This window comes from Ovis aries, chromosome 19 (genome assembly GCF_016772045.2).
Source record: "Ovis aries strain OAR_USU_Benz2616 breed Rambouillet chromosome 19, ARS-UI_Ramb_v3.0, whole genome shotgun sequence".
NCBI lineage: Eukaryota > Metazoa > Chordata > Mammalia > Artiodactyla > Bovidae > Ovis > Ovis aries.
The window spans coordinates 60,353,502-60,373,464 of record NC_056072.1 but is presented as its reverse complement, the minus strand read 5'-3'; the positions used below and the strand labels follow the sequence as shown (position 1 = coordinate 60,373,464).

At 61.1% G+C, this 19,963-nt stretch overlaps 1 protein-coding gene across 3 annotated transcripts in view; it reads right to left on the bottom strand.

Moving 5' to 3' along the window:
- The window catches only part of UROC1 (urocanate hydratase 1), a 31,102-nt gene that overhangs the window by 5,655 nt on the left and 5,484 nt on the right, over window positions 1-19,963 (bottom strand). For all 3 annotated transcript variants that reach the window (XM_060402971.1, XM_060402970.1, XM_042236470.1), the window contains exons 2-18: window positions 17,980-18,110; window positions 17,621-17,714; window positions 16,494-16,553; window positions 16,107-16,235; window positions 15,935-15,996; window positions 14,620-14,686; window positions 14,395-14,538; window positions 13,619-13,707; window positions 12,131-12,193; window positions 11,692-11,871; window positions 10,516-10,613; window positions 10,294-10,366; window positions 9,099-9,220; window positions 6,001-6,071; window positions 4,904-5,002; window positions 3,684-3,783; window positions 382-463 (exon numbers count right to left, since the gene is read on the bottom strand). In XM_060402971.1, coding sequence (XP_060258954.1) covers window positions 382-463; window positions 3,684-3,783; window positions 4,904-5,002; window positions 6,001-6,071; window positions 9,099-9,220; window positions 10,294-10,366; window positions 10,516-10,613; window positions 11,692-11,871; window positions 12,131-12,193; window positions 13,619-13,707; window positions 14,395-14,538; window positions 14,620-14,686; window positions 15,935-15,996; window positions 16,107-16,235; window positions 16,494-16,553; window positions 17,621-17,714; window positions 17,980-18,011 — 1,565 coding nt within the window. In that variant the 5' untranslated portion in view covers window positions 18,012-18,110. The remainder of the gene's footprint in view (window positions 1-381; window positions 464-3,683; window positions 3,784-4,903; window positions 5,003-6,000; window positions 6,072-9,098; window positions 9,221-10,293; window positions 10,367-10,515; window positions 10,614-11,691; window positions 11,872-12,130; window positions 12,194-13,618; window positions 13,708-14,394; window positions 14,539-14,619; window positions 14,687-15,934; window positions 15,997-16,106; window positions 16,236-16,493; window positions 16,554-17,620; window positions 17,715-17,979; window positions 18,111-19,963) is intronic.

The window sequence follows — 19,963 nt, the reverse complement described above, 5'->3', positions numbered from 1 at the left end:
CAGGAGGCAGCCTCCCAGAACCCCAGCTGGCCCGTGGCTTGGGCTGGAGACAGGCCTGGCTGGGCAGCACGGGGCCAGGAGCCAGGGAGCCCAGAACTAGGTTCCCGCCGCCCAGCCCAGCCGCCCTGGTGAAGTCAAAGGACGGGGCCAGGATGACTCTGACAGTTCCCCGGAGAACGCCTGTCACAGCAGCTGGAGAACCACGCCGGAAAAGATGGCTCGCGGCGTGCCGCGAGACGCAGGAGACTGCACAGGTGCAGCCTGGGCAAGGCCCCCACATCCAGTTCACATGAGGAGTCCTCAGCAGAGGGAGCTCGGAGGGCCCCTCGAGACTTGCGGGGAGCCCCCACCCGCGCCACTGGCCCTCGGGAACCTTCTTACCAGCCAACGCCCCCGCCGTTGTGCAGGGCGACCCAGGTGGCCCCACGGATCGCGTCGCCCACGAAGTTCTGCACAGCCATGTCTGCAGAAAGAGAGCGCGGTCAGCCCGAGCCAGGCGGCCAGCCCGGGCCAGGGTCGGGGGGTCAGACAGGGACCAGGGAGGGCACCTGTAGGAGCCGCAGACACTGCGTTCGCAGAGCCCGGTGAAGCGGGAGCACCGAACGAGTGCCCGATTCCCGCTGCCACCTGCCCGGCACAGGTGCAGCACCCCAGAGGCACTGAGGGTGGAGGAACTGTCGCTCAGGCGACAAACAGCACCAGCCCCACCCTTCAGAGAAGCGCGCTGAGGGCGCGGGGCAAGCTGCACGCCGCAGACTGCGCCTGGGCATCCCTGGGCGAGGCCCCGCGGCAGGTTACCAGACAGGACTCTGCAGGGAGACAGGCGCCCGCAGAGAGAAGGGAACCGAGCCTCACTCCTGTCCAAGGGCCTGCTGAGAGAGTCGATGCCGCCCTGAGACCCACGCCCCTGGGCCAGGGACAAAGGGCTCGGCCCCTGGTGGGCTCTTCCCCAAAGCCCCCCCAGAGAAGAGGCGGGGGTCCTGGGAACAACTTCCGTCTAGCCTGGGACTGTGAGACGCACCGGAACAGCTCCAGAAGCTGGCAAAGGCCAAGGAGCGACCCACCCGCCCGGCTGCCTCCTGAGACATCGGGGCCCTGCCCACACTTCGACCCAGGCCTGGAGAAACTGGTTTCAGGCTCTGGGCCTTCAGAACTTCAGGGAACCCGCTGCTGCCGCTTCCAGCCTCTGCGTTTGTGGTCAGCTTTTACACTGGCGGAAGAATACCAACGTGAACCCACTAACGCTGCAGCACGCGAGCGCCGGAGAAGAGTCCCCGGCGGGCCCGCACTGGAGACGCTGCGCCCTCAAGGCAGGCGGCCCGGGCTTTGAGCCCTGGCCGGGGGACTAGGATCCCACGTGTCGCATGAGGGGCCAAAAAATGTTTTAAAATAAAGAAAAAAAAAAAGAGAGAGCCGTCACACGATGGTAAAGACGTCAATCTTCCAAGAAGAGACAATACACATAGACAAGCGCACAGCTGACAACACAGCTTTAAAACGCAAGCGGCGCGCGCGCGAGGACCGCGGAGGGGCCAGATGAGCGCAGCGGCCGGCTCTGCAGCCAGCTCTGCAGCCAGCTCACGCGCGCCCACCTAGGGTACAGGGCCGCAGAAGGGCAGCAAGGCTCCTGACCACAGGAAGAGCGTTACTGACCGACTTCACCCGGTGAGACGCAGAGAACACGTCCCCAGGGCTTCTCTGCTGGTCGAGTGGCTAAAACGTGACCTCCCAACGCAGAGGGTGCAGGGGCCATCCCCGATGGGATGCTGAGACCCTACGAGCCTCACGGCTGAAAAACCAAACGTGAAACAGAAGCAGCGCTGTAACCCATTCAGTAATGATGGTCCACACCAAGAAAAACCTCTTAAAATTAAAAAAAAAGAAAAGCCCCTGAGTAACAGCAGAATACAGGTTCTTCCCAGGGGCATCAAGAGGGATCACCTTCGAGGCCACAACACAACCCTTAACACAAGTTTAAAACAACAGGATGAATACAAAGCTCTCAGACTATAATGGAATTAACTCAGAAGTCAGTAACAGAAAGATAATTAGAAACTCTCCCCAAACTTAAAAATTTAAGAAGACTGCTGGGCATACACACCAAGGAAACCAGAATGGAAAGAGACACATGTACCCCAATGTTCATCGCAGCACTGTTTATAATAGCCAGGACATGGAAACAACCTAGATGTCCATCAGCAGATGCATGGATAAGAAAGCTGTGGTACATATACACAATGGAGTATTACTCAGCCGGTAAAAAGAATTCATTTGAATCAGTTCTGATGAGATGGATGAAACTGGAGCCGATTATACAGAGTGAAGTAAGCCAGAAAGAAAAACACCAATACAGTATACTAACACATATATATGGAATTTAGGAAGATGGCAATGACGACCCTGTATGCAAGACAGGAAAAAAGACACAGATGTGTATAACGGACTTTTGGACTCAGAGGGAGAGGGAGAGGGTGGGATGATTTGGGAGAATGGCATTCTAACATGTACACTATCATGTAAGAATTGAATCGCCAGTCTGTGTCTGACGCAGGATACAGCATGCTTGGGGCTGGTGCATGGGGATGACCCAGAGAGATGTTATGGGGAGGGAGGTGGGAGGGGGGTTCATGTTTGGGAATGCATGTAAGAATTAAAGATTTTAAAATTAAAAAAAAAAAATTTAAGAAGATACTTCACAGTAATCCATGGTTCCAAGAGGATGTATCAAAGGAAATTTAAAAGTGTTCTGAACTGAATGAAAAGAAAAATATATTTTTCAAAAAATCAGTACGATGCAGCTAAGGCAGCGTTTAGCGGGAAATTCATAATATTAAAACATTTTTATTACAAAAGGAAACCTCATGAAACTGGAGAAAGAAGAGCAAATTAAACCCAAACAGTAAATGGGAAAAAAATCACAGTAAAAATAAGAGTAGACATCAGTCAATTTGAAAGCAAAAAAAAAAAAAATAGAATAAAATCTAACTAAAAACTTATTTGAGAAGATCAATAAAATTAAACAATGCCTAGCCAGGCTGATCAAGGAGAGAGAGAGAAGACAGACAGGACTAACCTCAGGAAAGACGGTGTGAGCTCACAGGCACTGGAAAGATAATGAATGTTTCTCTACCCATCAGTCTCACAACTTACAGGAAATGGACCTATTCCTCAGAGTGATGTGGATTGGTGTTCCTGGGTGTCCACTCCTTCCCTAGGGATCCCATCCATGACGGAAGGAGCCTTGGGTGCTGGGGACAAGAAAGCCCCCAGGAGCAGAAGGCAGAAGCTCTGTGTGACGGTTAACAGCCCCTCACGGAACCCGGCCTGGGGGAGCTGACATGACTCCCACACACAAACTCAGTGCATCCTTCACAACAAAGAAGGACCCGCTGTTGGCTCCTCGTCACAGAGGAGGACCCTGAGGACCTTCTGAAGACCGCCTGGCGCGTGAAGGGCTGCGCCCAGGTCTCAGGCGTCCACCGGCCCGGTCCACTGGCTCCTGCTCAGGTTTACAGCCGTGTCCCGGGTCCCAGAGCCGCCTCCGTCGTGGGCTGGTCACCCTGGGCCTTGCCCCCTCAGAAGCCAGCAACCTTTTCACAGCACCGTGACAGACTGAGCCACGTGATTTTTACATCAAACCCGAATCCAACAGAAACACAGCTTAGACGCCCTGTCCTCCTCACCTGCACAGAAGGCAGAGCCGTCGTAAATGTTGGAGGTCTCCCGAAAGGGGCTGTCGGTGCCACTTACGTCATGGTGGTCTCGGCTCAGGACCACCGGCGCCTGCGGTGTGAAAGGGCATGAAAGGTCAGCGGTGGTGTCCACTGCCTGGCCCGGGGCAGAGTTCAAGGGTCAGGCCACGCCAGACGCCCTTTGGACTACCCTGGGAAGCAGACCCTCTGCAGGAGGGCGCAGGGGGTTTCCAACGCCCCCCAAGACCGCCCAGAGATGCCCCTTCTGTCCACCCGGAGCCCGTACACCCCCAGGTGCTGGCTCTGAGTCGCCGCTACCCTGTCCAGTCACCACGCCCACTTTACGGAGCCCCCATCTCAGGGCCGCAGGAACAGGCAGGGGCTTCGGCTCCCACCGGAGGTCGCAGGAGCTTCCCTGCGCTTCAACAAGCCGGGCCTGACCCCGCTCTGCACGGGACCCCCAGCCCAGTGCGCTGGCACCGGGGACACTCTACGGCTCCGCCTGCAGCACGGAGCCCAGTTCCGACCCTACGCGCACTCCTCGCTCAGTTTATCCGCGGAGCGCCGCACTCTCAGAGACCGTGGACTGATGGCCTTGCCCGCGCATCCACAGTGTCCCTCCACCTGCACCGGGCGGGACCCTGTCTGCCCCGTGCTCCGCCGGGAGCCCGGCGTTGGAGCAAGGCTTGCACCTGGGTAGCGGGGGCGGCGCTCAGGAAGGAGGGGCGGAGAGGGAGGGGTGGGGATGAAGAGGCGCCGTGTGCGCATGCGCCGAGCGAGGTGACCGGGGCTGACTGGAAGGAGGCGGGAGGAAGGAAGGGTGGAGAGCGAGGTGGGACGAAGAGGCGCCCTGTGCGCATGCGCCGAGCGAGGTGGGCGGAGCTGACTGGAAGGAGGCGGGAAGGAGGAGGAGGCGAGGAGGCGGGGAGGCGGGGCATGAAGCGCTGTAGCTGTAGCGCCACACAGCTGTACAGCCCACATGTGCGCATGCGCCGAGCGAGGTGGGCGGGGCTGACCGTTAGGGAGACGGAGACGCGGTCAGGGTTGCAGTGAGGCGAAAGGGACAGTTCAACAAAGACAGCCAGAACCACCGGAGGGGAAGCCACGCTTTGAGGTGACAAGGCTCAGCGGTGGCCCCTGACTGCCCAGAGTCTCACGGCAGGGCCCACAGCAGAGCCCGGGCTTGAGGGCTGGCCTGGCGGGGCTCCCACCTTGAGCTCCCCACGGGCGATGGCTTGGTTGAAGGCCAGGGCGATGGCCACACGGCCTTTCTGGTCCGAGTACAGGATCCTGGCCTGGGAGCCCACCACCTGTGGCGAGAAGGGCGATGCTCAGGAGACACGCCCCCCAGACGCTGGAGGGCGGTCGCTGGAGTCCCCCACGCGCGGCCCGTGTGCCCGGTGCAGCTGTGCCTCCGGACCGGTCTCCGCAGGGCTAGCCCCGGGGGCTCCGGGGGCCCGCCCCCATCGCCACCTCCTGCCCCACCCTCCCCAGGCCCAGGTCTTCAAGTCCAGCGGCGATCGCCGTGGACTTCTCAGGCACTGGGTGGTTGGCATGAGGGGTTCCGTGGAGAAACGCGTGCAACCACTGGTACAGGCGGCAGCGGTAGTCTGGGTGGACGGGGTTGGACTGGGAAGCCCAGGGCGGGGGCCGCCGCTTGGGGCAGGCCAAGGACCCACCGGTGCAGACGTGGCAGCGTCCAGCCATCAGAACCAAATGCCCATCCCTTGCTTGGTCTGGGCGCATCTGGCCGGCTGCCTCCCCAGGCCTGTGCACTGGCTGGTCCCTCTGGACTCAGCCCCACTTAGGCCTGAACTTGCGAGTCAGCTCCTCAGAGACACCCTTCTGCTACACCGCCCCCACCCCCACCCCCAACTCCCCGCGTCATCTGATCTGAGGTCACGCTCACAGGCACAGAAACGCCCATTGGCCCTGCCCTGGCGCCGCAGAGGTCGTGCTCCAAGCCCTGCACCACAGCCAGGGGCCCGACCACCTCCGTATCTCCACTGTGCAGACGAGAGGGGAGACCCAGAGAGGCCAAGCCACTCACCCCAGGTCACACAACTGAGAAATCAGGAGGCCTGGCTCCAGGGCCCTGCCAGGCAATGACGGGAGGAAGGACCTACCTGACCCAGGTCACTGCCCCAGAGTCCAGGCCACCTTCTGAAAGGCCCCGGGCTTCTCTGTACAGTGGCCCCTGGGCGAGGTGGCCAGTAGGGACTCCCCGAGTTGTCCAGGTGGTGAGCAGCGTTTCACCTGGGGCAAGGGCCACACTGCACCCACCCCGCCCCCCAGCTGGCGCCCTCACCAGCTGGTGCTTGGCAGCCTCCCGGATCCAGCGGATGTTGTCCACGTACTGGAGCTTCACAGCCGGGGTCACTGCAGGCAGGGGAGGGGGTGTCACAGGTACCCTGCCCCACGGTGGGGGTGCACACTCCCGCTGCAAGGCAGCTGGGCTCAGGCACGCATCTGCACCCACCGCTGGACCCCGAGCAGAGTCGGGGTGCCCCCATCCCCAGCTCCCCACCAGCCCATTCGACTTCCGGCGATGGCAATGCCAGCAATCGAGTGAGTCAGGACCCGACCCGCAGCAGATATCTAAGGAGCATCTCTGAGTGCCAGGCACCAGAGCCAAGACTATTGTGGGCTGAGAAGGAAACAAGTGCAGTTGAGACTGGGGTGGGGGGGTCGGGGGGACCAGAGGCCTCTCTTGGGAGACGACACTCAAAGCAAGTCCTAAGTGCTGAAGAGGAGCCAGCTACATGGAACTGAGGTAACAGCATTTTGCAGAGGGGGCAGGGAGTACAGAGGCTCTGAAGCTGACAGATGCTGGGCCTCTCGAGGCTGACAGATGCTGGGCCTCTCGAGGTAGGACAGGCAGGCAGTTAAGAGTGGAGGGCTGAAGAGTGGCGGGCTGGAGAGGGGGGTCTGCCAAGGTGCTGTGGGAACAGACTGCTAAATCTGCAGGAATTCTGTGAGCCTGTGGTTTACAGATGTCTATGATGTTTCAGTCAAACTGAAAACATTGTGTTAAAAATGAAAGTAATGTTCCCACATCACTTAGTGACGTCCCCGCCCTGTACTAGGAGCTGTGCCCCGAGGTTTTCTGGCTGGTGGACAACCTGCTCCCACTTCACGTGGAGCCTCGCTTCCTTGAAATCACCCCTGGAGGGTGGTTACGATGGAAACGCCAGCAGTCGCCCGGCAGGTTGAGGGTCTGCAGCTGCACCAACATCCGGAAGCTGGAGGAGGCTCCGCCCAGATCACGATGGTGAGATCATGCACCTAGAGCCAGACGTCCTGGAATGCGAAGTCAAGTGGGCCTAAGGAAGTATCACTGTGAACAAAGCTAGTGGAGGTGACGGAATTCCAGTTGAGCTATTTCAAATCCTGAAAGATGATGCTGTGAAAGTGCTGCACTCAATATGCCAACACATTTGGAAAACTCAGCAGTGGCCACAGGACTGGAAAGGTCAGTTTCATTCCAATCCCAAAGAAAGGCAATGCCAAAGAATGCTCAAACTATCACACAATTGCACTCATCTCACATACTAGAAAGTAATGATCAAAATTCTCCAAGCCAGGCTTCAACAGTATGTGAACCATGTACTTCCAGATGTTCAAGGTGGATTTAGAAAAGCCAGAGGAACCAGAGATCAAATTGCCAACATCTGTTGGATCATCAAAAAAGCAAGGGAGTTCCAGAAAGAAAAACATCTACTTCTGCTTTATTGACTATGTCAAAGTCTTTGACTGTGTGGATTATAACCAACTGTGGAACATTCTTCAAGAAATGGGAATACCAGACCACCTTACCTGCCTCCTGAGAAATCTGTATGCAGGTCAAGAAGCAACAGTTAGAACCAGACATGGAACAACAGACTGGTTCAAAATTGGGCAAGGAGTGCATCAAGGCTATATATTGTCACCCTGCTTATTTAATTTATATGCAGAGTACATAATGAGAAACGCTTGGCTGGATGAAGCACAAGCTGAAATCAAGATTGCCGGGAGAAAAATCAGTAACCTCAGATATGCAGATGACACCACCCTTCTGGCAGAAAGTGAAGAACTAAAGAGCCTCTTGATGAAAGTGAAAGAGAAGAGTGAAAAAGTTGGCTTGAAACTCAACATTCAGAAAACGAAGACCATGGCATCCAGTTTCATCACTTCATGGGAAATGGATGGGGAAACAGTGGAGACAGTGTCAGACTTAATTTTGGGAGGCTCCAAAATCACTGCAGATGGTGACTGCAGCCAAGAAATTAAAAGACGCTTGCTCCTTGGAAGAAAAGCTATGACCAACCTAGACAGCATATTAGAAAGCAGAGACATTACTTTGCCAACAAAGATCCGTCTAGTCAAAGCTATGGTTTTTTCAGTCATGTATGGATGTGAGAGTTGAACTATCAAGAAAGCTGAGCACCAAAGAATTGATGCTTTTGAATTGTGGTGTTTGAGAAGACTCTTGAGAGTCCCTTGGACTGCAAGGAGATCCAAACAGTCCATCTTAAAGGAAATAAGTCCTGAATGTTCATTGGAAGGACTGATGCTGAAGCTGAAACTCCAAACCTTTGGCTACCTGATGCGAAGAACTGACTCATTGGAAAAGACCTTGATGCTGGGAAAGATTGAAGGCGGGAGGAGAAGGAGACGACAGAGGATGAGATGGTTGGATGGCATCACTGACTCGATGGACATGAGTTTGAGCAAGCTCCTGGTGTTGGTGATGGACAGGGAAGCCTGGCATACCGCAGTCAATGGGGTCACAGAGTTGGACGCAACTGAGCAACTGAACTGAACTGAGCTGCCTCAGCTTCCTCCGGAGCCAGTGGGGTGGTCCCGCCCACAAGATGGCCCCACCCACAAGGCGGCCCCGCCCATCAGGCGCTCCTCCTGGGTCCCCTGACCCTAAGCCCCTGCCACTGAGCCCACTCAACCCAGATGTGGGCGGCAGGGTGAAACTGGGCCCAGAGGATTTACAACAAGCTGCAAAGGCTGACCCACCAGCCCCAGAGAAGGCTGCCTGGGCCCAGGGAGAAGCCACAGAGCAACAGGGCAGGAGCTGTGACAAGCAGGGAGCCGGGGAGGTGCGGTAAAGTGAGTGCGCCCTCTTGCCCCGCCCACTACACAAGGAGGGTCTGCAGCTGGGCCGGGGCCACCCAGGGCGGGGCAGAGCCACGCTGTGTCCACAGACGGCCTGGGGCAGCTCTGACGTGGAGACAGCAGAGTGGCCTGGACACGCGGAGGCAGCAGCACAGGGCCGGCTACAGGGGGCCGAGCACCGTCGACAGGCAGCCCCTGAGAACGTGCCCGCGGTGCCAGGCGGGGACCCTGTGTCCAGGCTCCCAGCACTGCCAGCCAGGGGGCCAGCCACACGTCAGCATCTCCAACCGGCAGCCTCACCTCCGGCAGCAACAATCTCCTCCAACGCAGACGTGGCCAGCCGATCTGTGACCGCCAGGTCCTGGGGGTCCCCCGAGGTGCACACCCAGCGGAAGGGCCCAAAGCCCTGGGAGAAGATGTCCCTGAAAAGGCAGATGGCTCGTCACCTGGGGCTGGCCGGGCTGGGGCTGGGGTCAGCATGGTCCAAGGTCAGGGAGGCCGCAGATGCTCCAGAACTGACGGGGTGAAGGCATGAAGTGCATGAAGTGGGCGTATGCGCAGGGGCCTGTGTCGTGAGTCGGAGCCTCTCAACCAGCATGTGCAGCGGTCCCCACCCTGCCTGCCCCCTCCATCACCACAGCGTCCCTCCCAGAGCTGCAGCTTCTCTGGCTGCAGGAGCAGGGAGCCGGGACACAGACAAGCAGAACTTCCTAAACCGAGGTTAGAGACAGCCCGAACACCAGGCAGCACCCGGGAGAACGCGCAGTAAACAGAAACGGCCCCGTTTGCTGTGAGCCGGCCTTCGAGGGGGCTCCAGGCAGAGGGGCGCAGGCCTTCCCTAGGCTTCGCGCCCACCCAGCCTCTGCTGGGCTCCCTTCCGGTTGCCCCCTGGGGAACCACCCCCAGGCCTGTGGTCGTGGCCCCACTCGGGCCCTGTCCCCTCCCACGGTGAATCTGAGAATCTGAGAAGGGTGCTGGCCTCTCTCACCACCCCCAGCCCCCGCTGGGGTCCCCTCTGCTGCAGACCCGGGGGCTTCCCGCCCTGCCCGGCTGCCCCAGGCCGGACTCCACCCTGTCCTCTCCCTGCAGCAACTGCCCTGTCCCGGCGAGTTCAGGCCCCCGGTGGCCAGGAAGGCACAAGGGCTGCAGGGATCGGGCCCTCGGTCACCCGCTCAGGGCTGGGGCGCGCCTGGGGGATGCACAGCTCCTCGGCCACAGCGTGCAGGGCCTGGGGGGGTCAGCCCTGAGCACCCGTAGGTTGGGGTGTTCGCCGGAGGTGACTCAGGCATGGCCCCCATCCCCGTGCTCTCCCTGAGGCCCTCCACAGACTCTCACGTTTCCAGCTCCTCTCCCCCGGCCTGTTGGGGTGGAAACCCCATCACCCAGGCCGTGGCCACTTGGGATCAAGCATAGGTCTCAGCAGGCAGCCTGGGCAGTATAAGCAGGCTAAGGACCTGTGCGTATAAGGACAGACGCCGGGAGCGTCCCCACTCACCCCATGATGTGCTGGACGTAGGAAGGGTAGCGGAACTCTGTCCTGTTGGCGCCCGGCTTCCCCACGTCGGCCCCTGTGCACACAGACGGGGCCAGAATCACCTGGAGAGACCGAGGCCCGGCGAGGCGGAGGCATGCCAGGGCCCTTCCTGCTGGCCGCATTGACGGGATGGCCGGGCCTGCCGCGAGGCGAGTGTGTCCACGCCCCTCCTGCCTCTCTCACCGGCTCTCTGGGCCTCCAGGAGGAAGGCGTTGCCGTAGTCCCAAAAGAAGAAGTGCTCCCGGGCCAGCCTGTTGATGGCTGACACGTGCCTCCGCAGGCTGCAAAGGAGCAGTCAGCAGTCAGCGCCAGCGAGAGCACCACAGCTCGCTGACACCGGCCCTTCGGACTCTGCTTGCTTCGGACTCCTCCCCATAGGACTCCTCCCCACCTGACTCCACCCTTTCAGACTCCTCCCCTCAGACTCCTCCCCATCGGACCCCCTCCCATTCTGACTCCACCTCTCCTGACTCCTCCCCTCCTGACTCCACCCCTTATGACTCCTCCCCTCCTGACTCCACCCCTTATGACTCCTCCCCTCTGGTCTCCACCCCATCAGACTCCTCCTCTGACTCCTCCCCTCCTGACTCCTCCCCTCCTGACTCCACCCCTCCTGACTCCACCCCATCTGACTCCTCCTCTCCTGACTCCACCCTTTCAGACTCCTCCCCTCCTGACTCCACCCCCTTATGACTCCTCCCCTCCTGACTCTATCGCTTCTGACTCCTCCCCTCCTGACTCTGCTTGCTACGGACTCCACCCCATCGGACCCCCTCCCCTTCTGACTCCACCTCTCCTGACTCCTCCCCTCGTGACTGCACCCCATTGGACTCCTCCCCTTCTGACTCCACTCCTCCTGACCCCACCTGACTCCTCCCCTGCTGACCCCGCCCCTGCCTGCTCCACCTCCAGTGCCTCCCACTGGGAAGCCCCCCACCCCTAGGGTTCCTCAGAGCCTCTCCCCGTTCACGGGAGACACAGCAGGCAGTCACTCAGCTAGTGCCTACAGGTCCCAGCCAGCCAGGCGCGGGGGCCCGGGCTCCGTGCTGAACAAGCAGTGACCTCTTCTGGAAGCGCCCCAGGCTGCCCCCTACCAGCATCTGCTTAGAGGCCGTAGGTGCTGCAGCTGCCCCAGTGCTTTGCAAATGTCACCTCAGCCTGTCCCCAGTATCCCCACGGAACAGTACCCTCATGACCCTGACAGAGGCGGGGACACAGGAGCAGAGAGATTAAGGGTCTGGCACAGGCCACACAGCTGGCTGTGGGAGAACCAGGCGGAGGCCGGGGCCACCCCGTCCACAGCCCCAGCAGGCCGTGTGCGCCCCCACCCCTTGTGCGGGCAGCCCCGGCCCGCCTCACCTCTCCTGGACCAGGCCTTTGAAGGCAGTGGGGTCAGAGGCCATGAGGCTCTGGGCCTCTGCGAAGCTCAGCTGTACAGGGTAGTAGCCACCGTTGAACGGGTTGTGGCAGGACGTCTGGTCGGAGCCCAGGTCCACCAGGAGTTCCCCCGTCGTGTCCAGTTCATGGACCAGGCGCTCCCTGCGGGGAGACGACCGGTCAGGCCGGGTAGTGCCAGCACCCGAGCTCAGGGTCCAGCCAGGAGGGCACACGGTGTGCCCGGTCACAGGCTCCGTAGCCAGGCCTGAGGCTCATCCTGCACCCCCTGGCGGGGGTTGGGGGGGGTCTGCTGCGAGCTGTGCCAGGATCAGGGCCGCGACAGCCAGGAGCCCCGGGCCAGTAACGGGGCCGCGGCCGAGGGCTCACCGGGGGTCCTCAAGGTGGCCAGCCCCCCACTCACCAGAGGTCCACCACGTTGCCATGGTAACCGAGGCTGAGCACCTCCCTCCTCTTCCTTGCTTCCCTGCAAGGGGCAGGACAGGCGGCCCCGTCACACCTGCCCAGGGCAACACCCCAACACCCCGCACCCTGGGGCCCAGCTGGCGAGGACGCAGAGGCCTGGGGGGCGCCCACAGCACCGTGTGAGTGTAGGGCTGGGGACCTACGAGGCCCCCAGCCGAGGGGCACAGCGGACCGGGGGCCCCTCACTGAGGACTGGCTGACAGAGGAGCTGCCCCCCCGCCTCCCCCAGGCCTGGAATTCCATCCGGAGCATTCGGGCCCTTGCTTCTGGGGCTCTGACAGGGATCTTGGTAGAAGCCGCTCAAGGCGATCCTCAAGTTGCAGACGGTTTGAGAGATGATTCTAACCCTGATTTGGAAAAACGACAGCATGTCTGGGGAACAGGAGACCTGAAATCATCAAAGCGGCTGCGGAATCGGTTGTTATTCTGATTTGGACTTCTGTGTGTGTTTCTGTGCGGCTGTGGGAGTTAGCCTTTGTGTGAGTGAGATGACAAAATTCAGAGATGACAGAAACGTCACAGTGGTTGGACGTGTGTGAGTGTGTGTGTCCATGAGCATGAGAGTGTGGCGTGTGTGTGCGCGTGTGCAAGTGTGTGTGCGAGTGTGATGTGTGTGTGAGTGTGTGCGTGTGCAAGTGTGGCGTGTGTGTGTGCGTGTGTACACGTGTGTGCACGTGTGTGCGAGTGTGTCCGTGTGCACCTGTGTTCCAGATGCACCCACAGGGTCAGAGCCAGACCAGGTTAAGACCCTCTCTGCCACACGAAGAGTTTAGAATTTCTCCAGTAATTAATGCAAGGTTTTCAGCAAGTTTTCAAAGATCTGTGTCAAAAGAGTCTCCAGTCTCAGTAACAGGAGCATCTCTTAAACTCTGTGTTTCTGGACAGTGTCCCCTAAGCCCCCTTGCGCCCCTGGGCAGCTCCAATCACAGCAGGTGACGCCCTCTGTGCCGAGGCGAACTCCCCACACAAGAGGGGCTCAGCTCTGCAGAGCAGTCAGTTGAGAGAATGCTTCAAAGACAGCATCTGAGGAGCGGCCTCCCGGTGGCCCTGCCTGTCCCCATGGAGAAATCTCAGCAGATGGCATGCAGCTGGGAAGGGTCCCGGGACCCCGCACCAGCCTTGGCCCCCCTGGGGAGGAGCCGCGGGTCCGGATGGATCCTGTGGAGATTCAGCAGCTTCGAGCAGCACCTCCTGTGTGCCAGGCTGTGGGCTGGACACTGAGGCACAGAAGGGAGAAACCCAAAACACAGTCTTTGCCAAACTGTGGCTGAGCTGAGGGGTCACCCACAGGACGACGGATGTCTGTGAGGCTGCGCGTGTGGGCGGCGTGGACGCACCCGGGCCACTCCACATTCCCAGGAGCCAACAGTGAGAAGCAGAAATCGAGGGTTCCCAGCCCACTCTCCCCCGGCACCAGGCGTCACACCTGAGTCTTCCGATACAGTGGTCCAAGCTGTCAGTCACTTCCATCAGCCAGCCTTGCCTGTGGCGTTTCATGAGCGCCGCGCCATCCACCTGGGACCACGGGGCAGGGGTGAAGATCACCCCCTTCCCGACAGGGCGGGGCGGACCCTACGAGCTGCTGTCAGCTGCCTCCCGCCTCCAAGTCAGCAAACCCTGATTTCACTCAGGGAGACGCTCTGCTCCCAGCTAATCCCTCTCACGCCTTCCCTCCACCCTTGTAGATGACAACATCCACGTGAGCCCATCCTGACCAACGTGGTAAAACAAGTTTCTAAAGCATTATTTTCCTGCTAGCGTCAGCCATAGCTGGCATTTCCCCTTCTGTCTGCCTTGAATATAGACGAGGTGGCTGGAGCTGGGGAAGCCACTTTGTATCCAGGAGGGAAGCTCAAGAGACCCTATAGATGTTGGCCCTCATCCACTCTTCCCCCTAACCCGACAGCTCTGTCCAGATGCGGCGGGGTGTGTGTGGGGGGTCTCTGCTCACTTATTCACAGGTTTACTGTCTCCTGGCTGGACCCCAGGGCCCCAAGGCAAGGGAGGCTGGTCCTGGGAGCGTGCGTCCTGGGAGCGTGGCTCCGGGCCTGGCAGTGATGGGCACTTGGAAGGCAGGTGTGTCTGCTGCTGTGGGGACCCACACTGGGATGGGAGGATTTGGGAGGGCAGAGGCAAGAGCAGGCAGGGTGAGAGCAGCCGGGGGGCTCTCGATGGGGTGGGGGGCTGCTCCTGCGGGCTCACCTCTGCGATCACACCGATGCACCCCACGATGACAGCAGCTTTGGCCTGAGCCCCACTCATGCCGCCCAGCCCGGAGGTGACAAAGACCTTGCCCGCCAGGTCCTGGAGCCCTAGGTAGCGCCGCCCCGCGTTCAGCACAGTGAGCTGTGGGGGGAGAGGGAGGAGTCACCACCACGCTCGCTCATCCCACCCCCCAGTCCCACGGCCCCGCAGCCCGCCACTCACCACCGTGCCATGGACGATGCCCTGGGGGCCGATGTAGCAGTAACTGCCTGCCGTCATCTGGCCGTACCTGCCCGCATACGCAGGGGCGTGAGCTGGAGTGGCGCCTCCCCGCCCCACTCCCTGGGGTCTAAGGAGCTCTGTCGCCCCCACGTGCTTCGTGCTTAAACAACAAAAGGAGGCACTTCCCTGCTGGTCCCCGCCAAGGCAGGGGCGTGGGTCTGATCCCAGGCCCAGAAGGATCCCACGTGCCTCAGGGCAGGTGAGTCCACAAGCCTCAGCTCCCGAAGCCACCACCCAGGCCCGCGTGCCCCGGAGCCGCCGCAGCGAGCAATCCCTGCTCGAGGAACCGGAGGGAGCCCACACACACGCGCAGCCAGACATGAGCTCATTAATTAGGCAAAACAGACGCCTGTAGGAAAGGCCAGTCCCCTAGTTTCCGGCAGAGTCGGGGCACAGCGCTCGAGAGGTCGCTGATGTTTACACAAAGGGCCCCGTTCTGACGACCAGGCCAATGGGGACCTCTCCACACATCAGCTCCCGCAGTGAGCCCCGTGGGCTGCAGGAGCCCCTCTCTCTGCCAGTCAGCGGCTGGTTCGGCGGGCCACAGAACAGGAGCCCCCTGCCTGCTGGGCGCTCTAGGCTAGATCATGGGAGGAGGCGCCCACATGTGCCAGGCGGTGGCTGTTCAGCATCGGCGTCAGCGGCCACGTGGCAGGAGAAGAGAGTGTCTGCGCTCCCCGAGGACTGCGAGGACCCGGTCCACCTGCCCCCAGCAGCCTCCCCAGTCCCTTCTCTCCTCTGGATTGAGGGCGGATCCTGGAGCTCACACATCCAGACTCTGAGCCAGTCCCAGAACTTGGGCCAAGCACAGGGCCTCCGGGAACCTCCACTTCCTCTTCTGATAAATGGGGCATGGGTTACCCTTGCGGTACAAGCTTGCAGGAATAGAACAATTATGCCAACACGATACACACCCACCAGGGAGGCAGGCAGAGCCCGCCACGGGGCGCGCTCCCCGGGGTCCCATCCACTCAGGCGATGTCCCTTTCATTCTCACACAGCTCAGGGGCCAGAGCCATCACCACGCCCCCTTTGCAGCCAGGACCGGAGTCCTTGCAAAAAGTAGGATTCAAATTGCACGTCTGCTCACTCACACATGTATAAAAATCGCAGGGACACCCACGAAAATGAGCAGGAAACGTGTAAATACGGAATCGTGCTATAGCGTTTTGACGGTGAGGGTGTTTCGGAGCTGAGGCCACGATTGCTGCTCTGCCTTAACCAGAGGGCCTGGCTATGAACCGACAGTACTCACATGGTAACCCCCATGGCAAAGAGCTTCTCGTAGTCTGTCCTGGAGGAGTAGTTGGGAATGACCTGCAAGAGAGGGGCGGGCGGAGGGCTGGGGGCCGCGCCGTGGCTTTCGGGGGTGACAGCTCGGCGGGCAGGTGGTGGTGGCTGGGCCTCCCTGCAGCCCCGGGACCCACCATCCCATTGGTGATGACCAGCCTGGGGGCCTCGGGGCTGCTGGGGAAAAGGCCAAGCGGGTGTCCGCTGTACATGGCCAGCGTCTGCTCCTCCGTCATTTGGGCCAAGTAGGACATTGTCAGCCAGAACTGCAGGAGAACAAGGCACGGGGTGGTGAGGGGCGTCCCCACACTGGCCCAAGTCCCCCACGAGGCCCCCGACTCCCCTCCAGTGGCCCCACCACAGGACCTCTGACCTCTGGGCTCTCGGGCATCAGGGAGGCAGAGCCCGAGCCCCAGAGCCAGTCTGCAAGGCGCTTCCAGGCCAGAGGCCGGGGCGGAGGTAGGTGGTGGACAGGCCTGTGGTGCCCCCGCCCCCCGCCTGCCCACACAGTCCGGGGTCCATACCTGCGCCCAGTTGCTGAACACCTGCCCGTTTCCTCCGTAGGTCACGAGCTCCTGGGGAAACTGTAGACGATGTGGGGCCACTTGAGATGGGGGTGTGGGGAAGGAGGCCCCCAGCTTGGCAGGGTTCAGGGGTCATGGCCCCCTGCCAAGTGGCTGGTGGCCCTTGGAGGAGGAGTTGGGGGCTGGGGGGGTGACCCGGTCAGGGCTCAGCAGAGCGCTCACATCCTGGGACCCTCCTGCTCTCAAGCAAACTCTCAGGTCCCCCTGAAGGCTGTCCTCTCTTGCAGAGGCCGCTGCAGAACGGGCTGGCGCGCAAGGATGCCGGCACAGGCACGTGTGGCCAGACCTGTGTGGACCAGCACTGCCAGAGGCCTGCTCTGTCAGCAGCCTCTGCGCCTGGAGCCACGGCCCACAGGACAAGCTCTAGGCAGGACACCCACCGCTGGTTTCGAGGACTCGGTAGGGAAAGAACGCTACGAGACACCTTGCTTTTATACTGATTACACGTCGTGGTGTTTCAAATGTACTGCAGCCAACCACAGCGTTCAGTCTGTTCCCTTCCAGTTCTCACGTGGCTACCCACTCCCGTGTTCTGGCCTGGAGAATTTCAGGGACAGAGGAGCCTGGCAGGCTGTAGTCCAGGGGGTCGCAGACAGTCGGACACGACTGAGTGACTAAGCACGCACGCATCAGACGTACAGTGACACCTTCTGACGCCAAGGCTGGTGTCGTGGTGCTGAGGCTGTCGTAACGACCAAAGAGGGGTGCCCGGGAGACGGCGAGGCACCCGGGACACGCGAGGAGCCCTCCCTGCTCTGGCTTTGCAGCTTCCCTCGGGGCTTCCCTCATAGCTCAGCTGGTAAAGAATCTGCCTGCAATGCAGGAGACCCAGGCTCGATTCCTGGGTCGGGAAGATCCCCTGGAGAAGGAAAAGGCTACCCACTCCAGTGCTCTGGCCTGGAGACTGTATAGTCCATGGGTCGCAAAGAGTTGGACACGACTGAGCGACTTGCGTACACCCCGAATCCGCCACTGCCTCCAAGCAGAACGCTTGCCGTGAGTGAGCTGGGTGTGTCTTGCACGCCGACCTCCCACTGCCGACCCCGCCCGCACGCCCGGGCTGTTACCTGTGCCACGGCTGGGTCCAGGTTGTTCATGATCATGAGCATGATGGCTGCAGCCGCCCTCGTCCGGCAGGGATATTGCTCCACCGGGTAGGCCCTGCAAGGGGTCTAGCTGCCAGGCCAGTCGAGGGGCAGGCGCCTGGAATGTCGGGTCCTGCCTCGTCGCGGCCCGGCCCCTGGCCCTGCCGGTGTGGACGGCCAGCCCTGGCATCACCAGAAGGAGCCACCCCTTGGAGCTGCCACCAGCAGGAGGTGCTCTGGGCCAGCCCCTCCACACCACCAGACAGGCCGCAGCCTGGAGGAGGCACACTCCACAGCAAGGTCTGTGCTCCAGGGGGACAGGCCCAGCCCGTGGCACTCACCTCATCTCCAGGTCGGGGCAGAAGCGGTACATGTAGACGTGGCCGTAGAGCCGCAGCTCCTGGGCGAACTCGGGGGCCAGCACCTCCTGGACGTCCGGGGGGAAGTAGCGGAGGGCGTTCTTCAGCGCCAGCTGGCAGGGCGGTGGGGGGGGAGGCGGTGAGGGCGGCAGGGTGTGCAGGCTCCAGGCTGAGCTCTGCCCTCCAGATGTGCCCGTTCCCCTCAGGAGGCCCAGGGCCCAGCCCCGAGACTGCCCAGCTCGCACCCCAGGCCATTCCCCGTCACCTCCTGCAGGAAGCCTTCCCTGATTGCCCTCCAGCTCTCTGTTGGCAGCCTTCCAGTCCCTCCCTCTGTGTGCTCACCGGGCACCAGGCCGCTTGAGCCCCAGCAAGGGCCAGAGAGGGACATGGCCTGTGGCCTGGGCTACAGTGGGAGGTGCTGCTTGCCTTCCCTGGGGGCCCCTCCCCGGGCTGAGCGTCTCCACATGCTCCAGAGTGGGTTTGTTCCCTTGCTTCTTAGTCTCCCCTGGGCTCAAGGAGGGCAGGGGTCCCGCCAGACGCCCCTCCCCTGCTCTCTCCCTCCCAGTACCCGGCAGAGGCCTGCAGGCGGGGGAGTGGGGTGACACCCGGGTGTCAGGGATGGACACTGAGGCCATGCATTCAACCAGCCAACAATGCACAACAAACTCCTTTAGGGAGTGCGATAAGGAGCTGGTGTGAACGTATTCATCGAACACATCTACCGAGGGGGCAGGGAGCTCGAGCCTCGGACAAGACTCTGACCAGGGTGGTGGAGGCGACAGGAGAGGAGCCTGAGGCCCCGAGGCACCAGCTCGTGGGCAGGGCAGAGGGGCTCCCCAGAGACAGACAGCCAGGCCGGCCAGAGCCAGGTGCCCGTGGGGCTGAGGACAGAGGCCCGGGGTGGGGACAGCCTGCCCTGTGCGCCCAAAGTCTAGCACCGCACATCAAGCATGCCCCTGGGGGCCGAGGGGTGCGTGGGAAGGGTGGGGGAAAGATGATTCTGGAAGAAGTCGAGGGCGAGAAGGGCAGCGAGGAAACCCCAGCTCAGGAGTGAGGGGAACTTGAAAGGTTTGCATGGCGAGTCCCTGGGCGACTTCAACGTGGAATAAAGGCACATGGCTCCTGCTCTCCGGGGAAAGGTGATCAGAAACGTGTGTGTCTCCCTCGCAAAATGTGGCTGGGAATCTGCCCGCGGGGTCTCCCAGGCTCACCCAGGGGTCGGGCGCCTCGGGTGGGCTCGGGTGGGCCCACCGCAGTGTCTCTGAGTCCAGCTTGTGGCCTGTTCCCGGAGCCACTGCTGGCCCAGCGCTCTAGGGAGGGAGCCACGCACGACAGGAGGGCCCCGAGGAGGAACGTGCAAGCTACACGCAGCGACGGGGTGACGGGGTGGGAGGGGCACGGGGGGCACGGGGGGGCACGGGGGGGGGGCACGGGAGGGCACGCGGCAGGAAGCTGCAGGCTCAGGCTCAAGGGCAGGCGGGGCCCAGCATGAGCTGGAGGTCAAGCCCTTCAAGGCCATGTCTGGCCCATGACACAGAGACGGCGTGTTTCTTTTTAAATCAGTGAACAGCCTATAATCAGAGCTTGCAAGCGAAAACAAACATTGACAGAGGAGTTTCAAAAGCAACACGTCACAGGCGCACAGGCACCCTCCCTGGTGGGGGGCTTGATCTTACTACATGGGCCCGAGCACGTCCCGCCGGCCGCTGGCTTCTTCTGCTTCGTTTCCTAACGATCTGATAGGCTGGGCCTGTCTGAGCCCCCACACCCCTGGAGCCCAGCCCCATGGGGTCCTCACCAGAACAGGGCCGAAGTGAGGCCAGACCCGCCAGGTCCAGACTGTGAGTCAGGCTCTTCCTGAAGGGGCGGGGGAGCCTCTCCAGAGACTGTGCCTCGGGGCCCAGACCCCTGCACCCCAGTCTGTCCCTGCGGGTCCCCGACCTGCACACACACCCCTCTGAGCTGC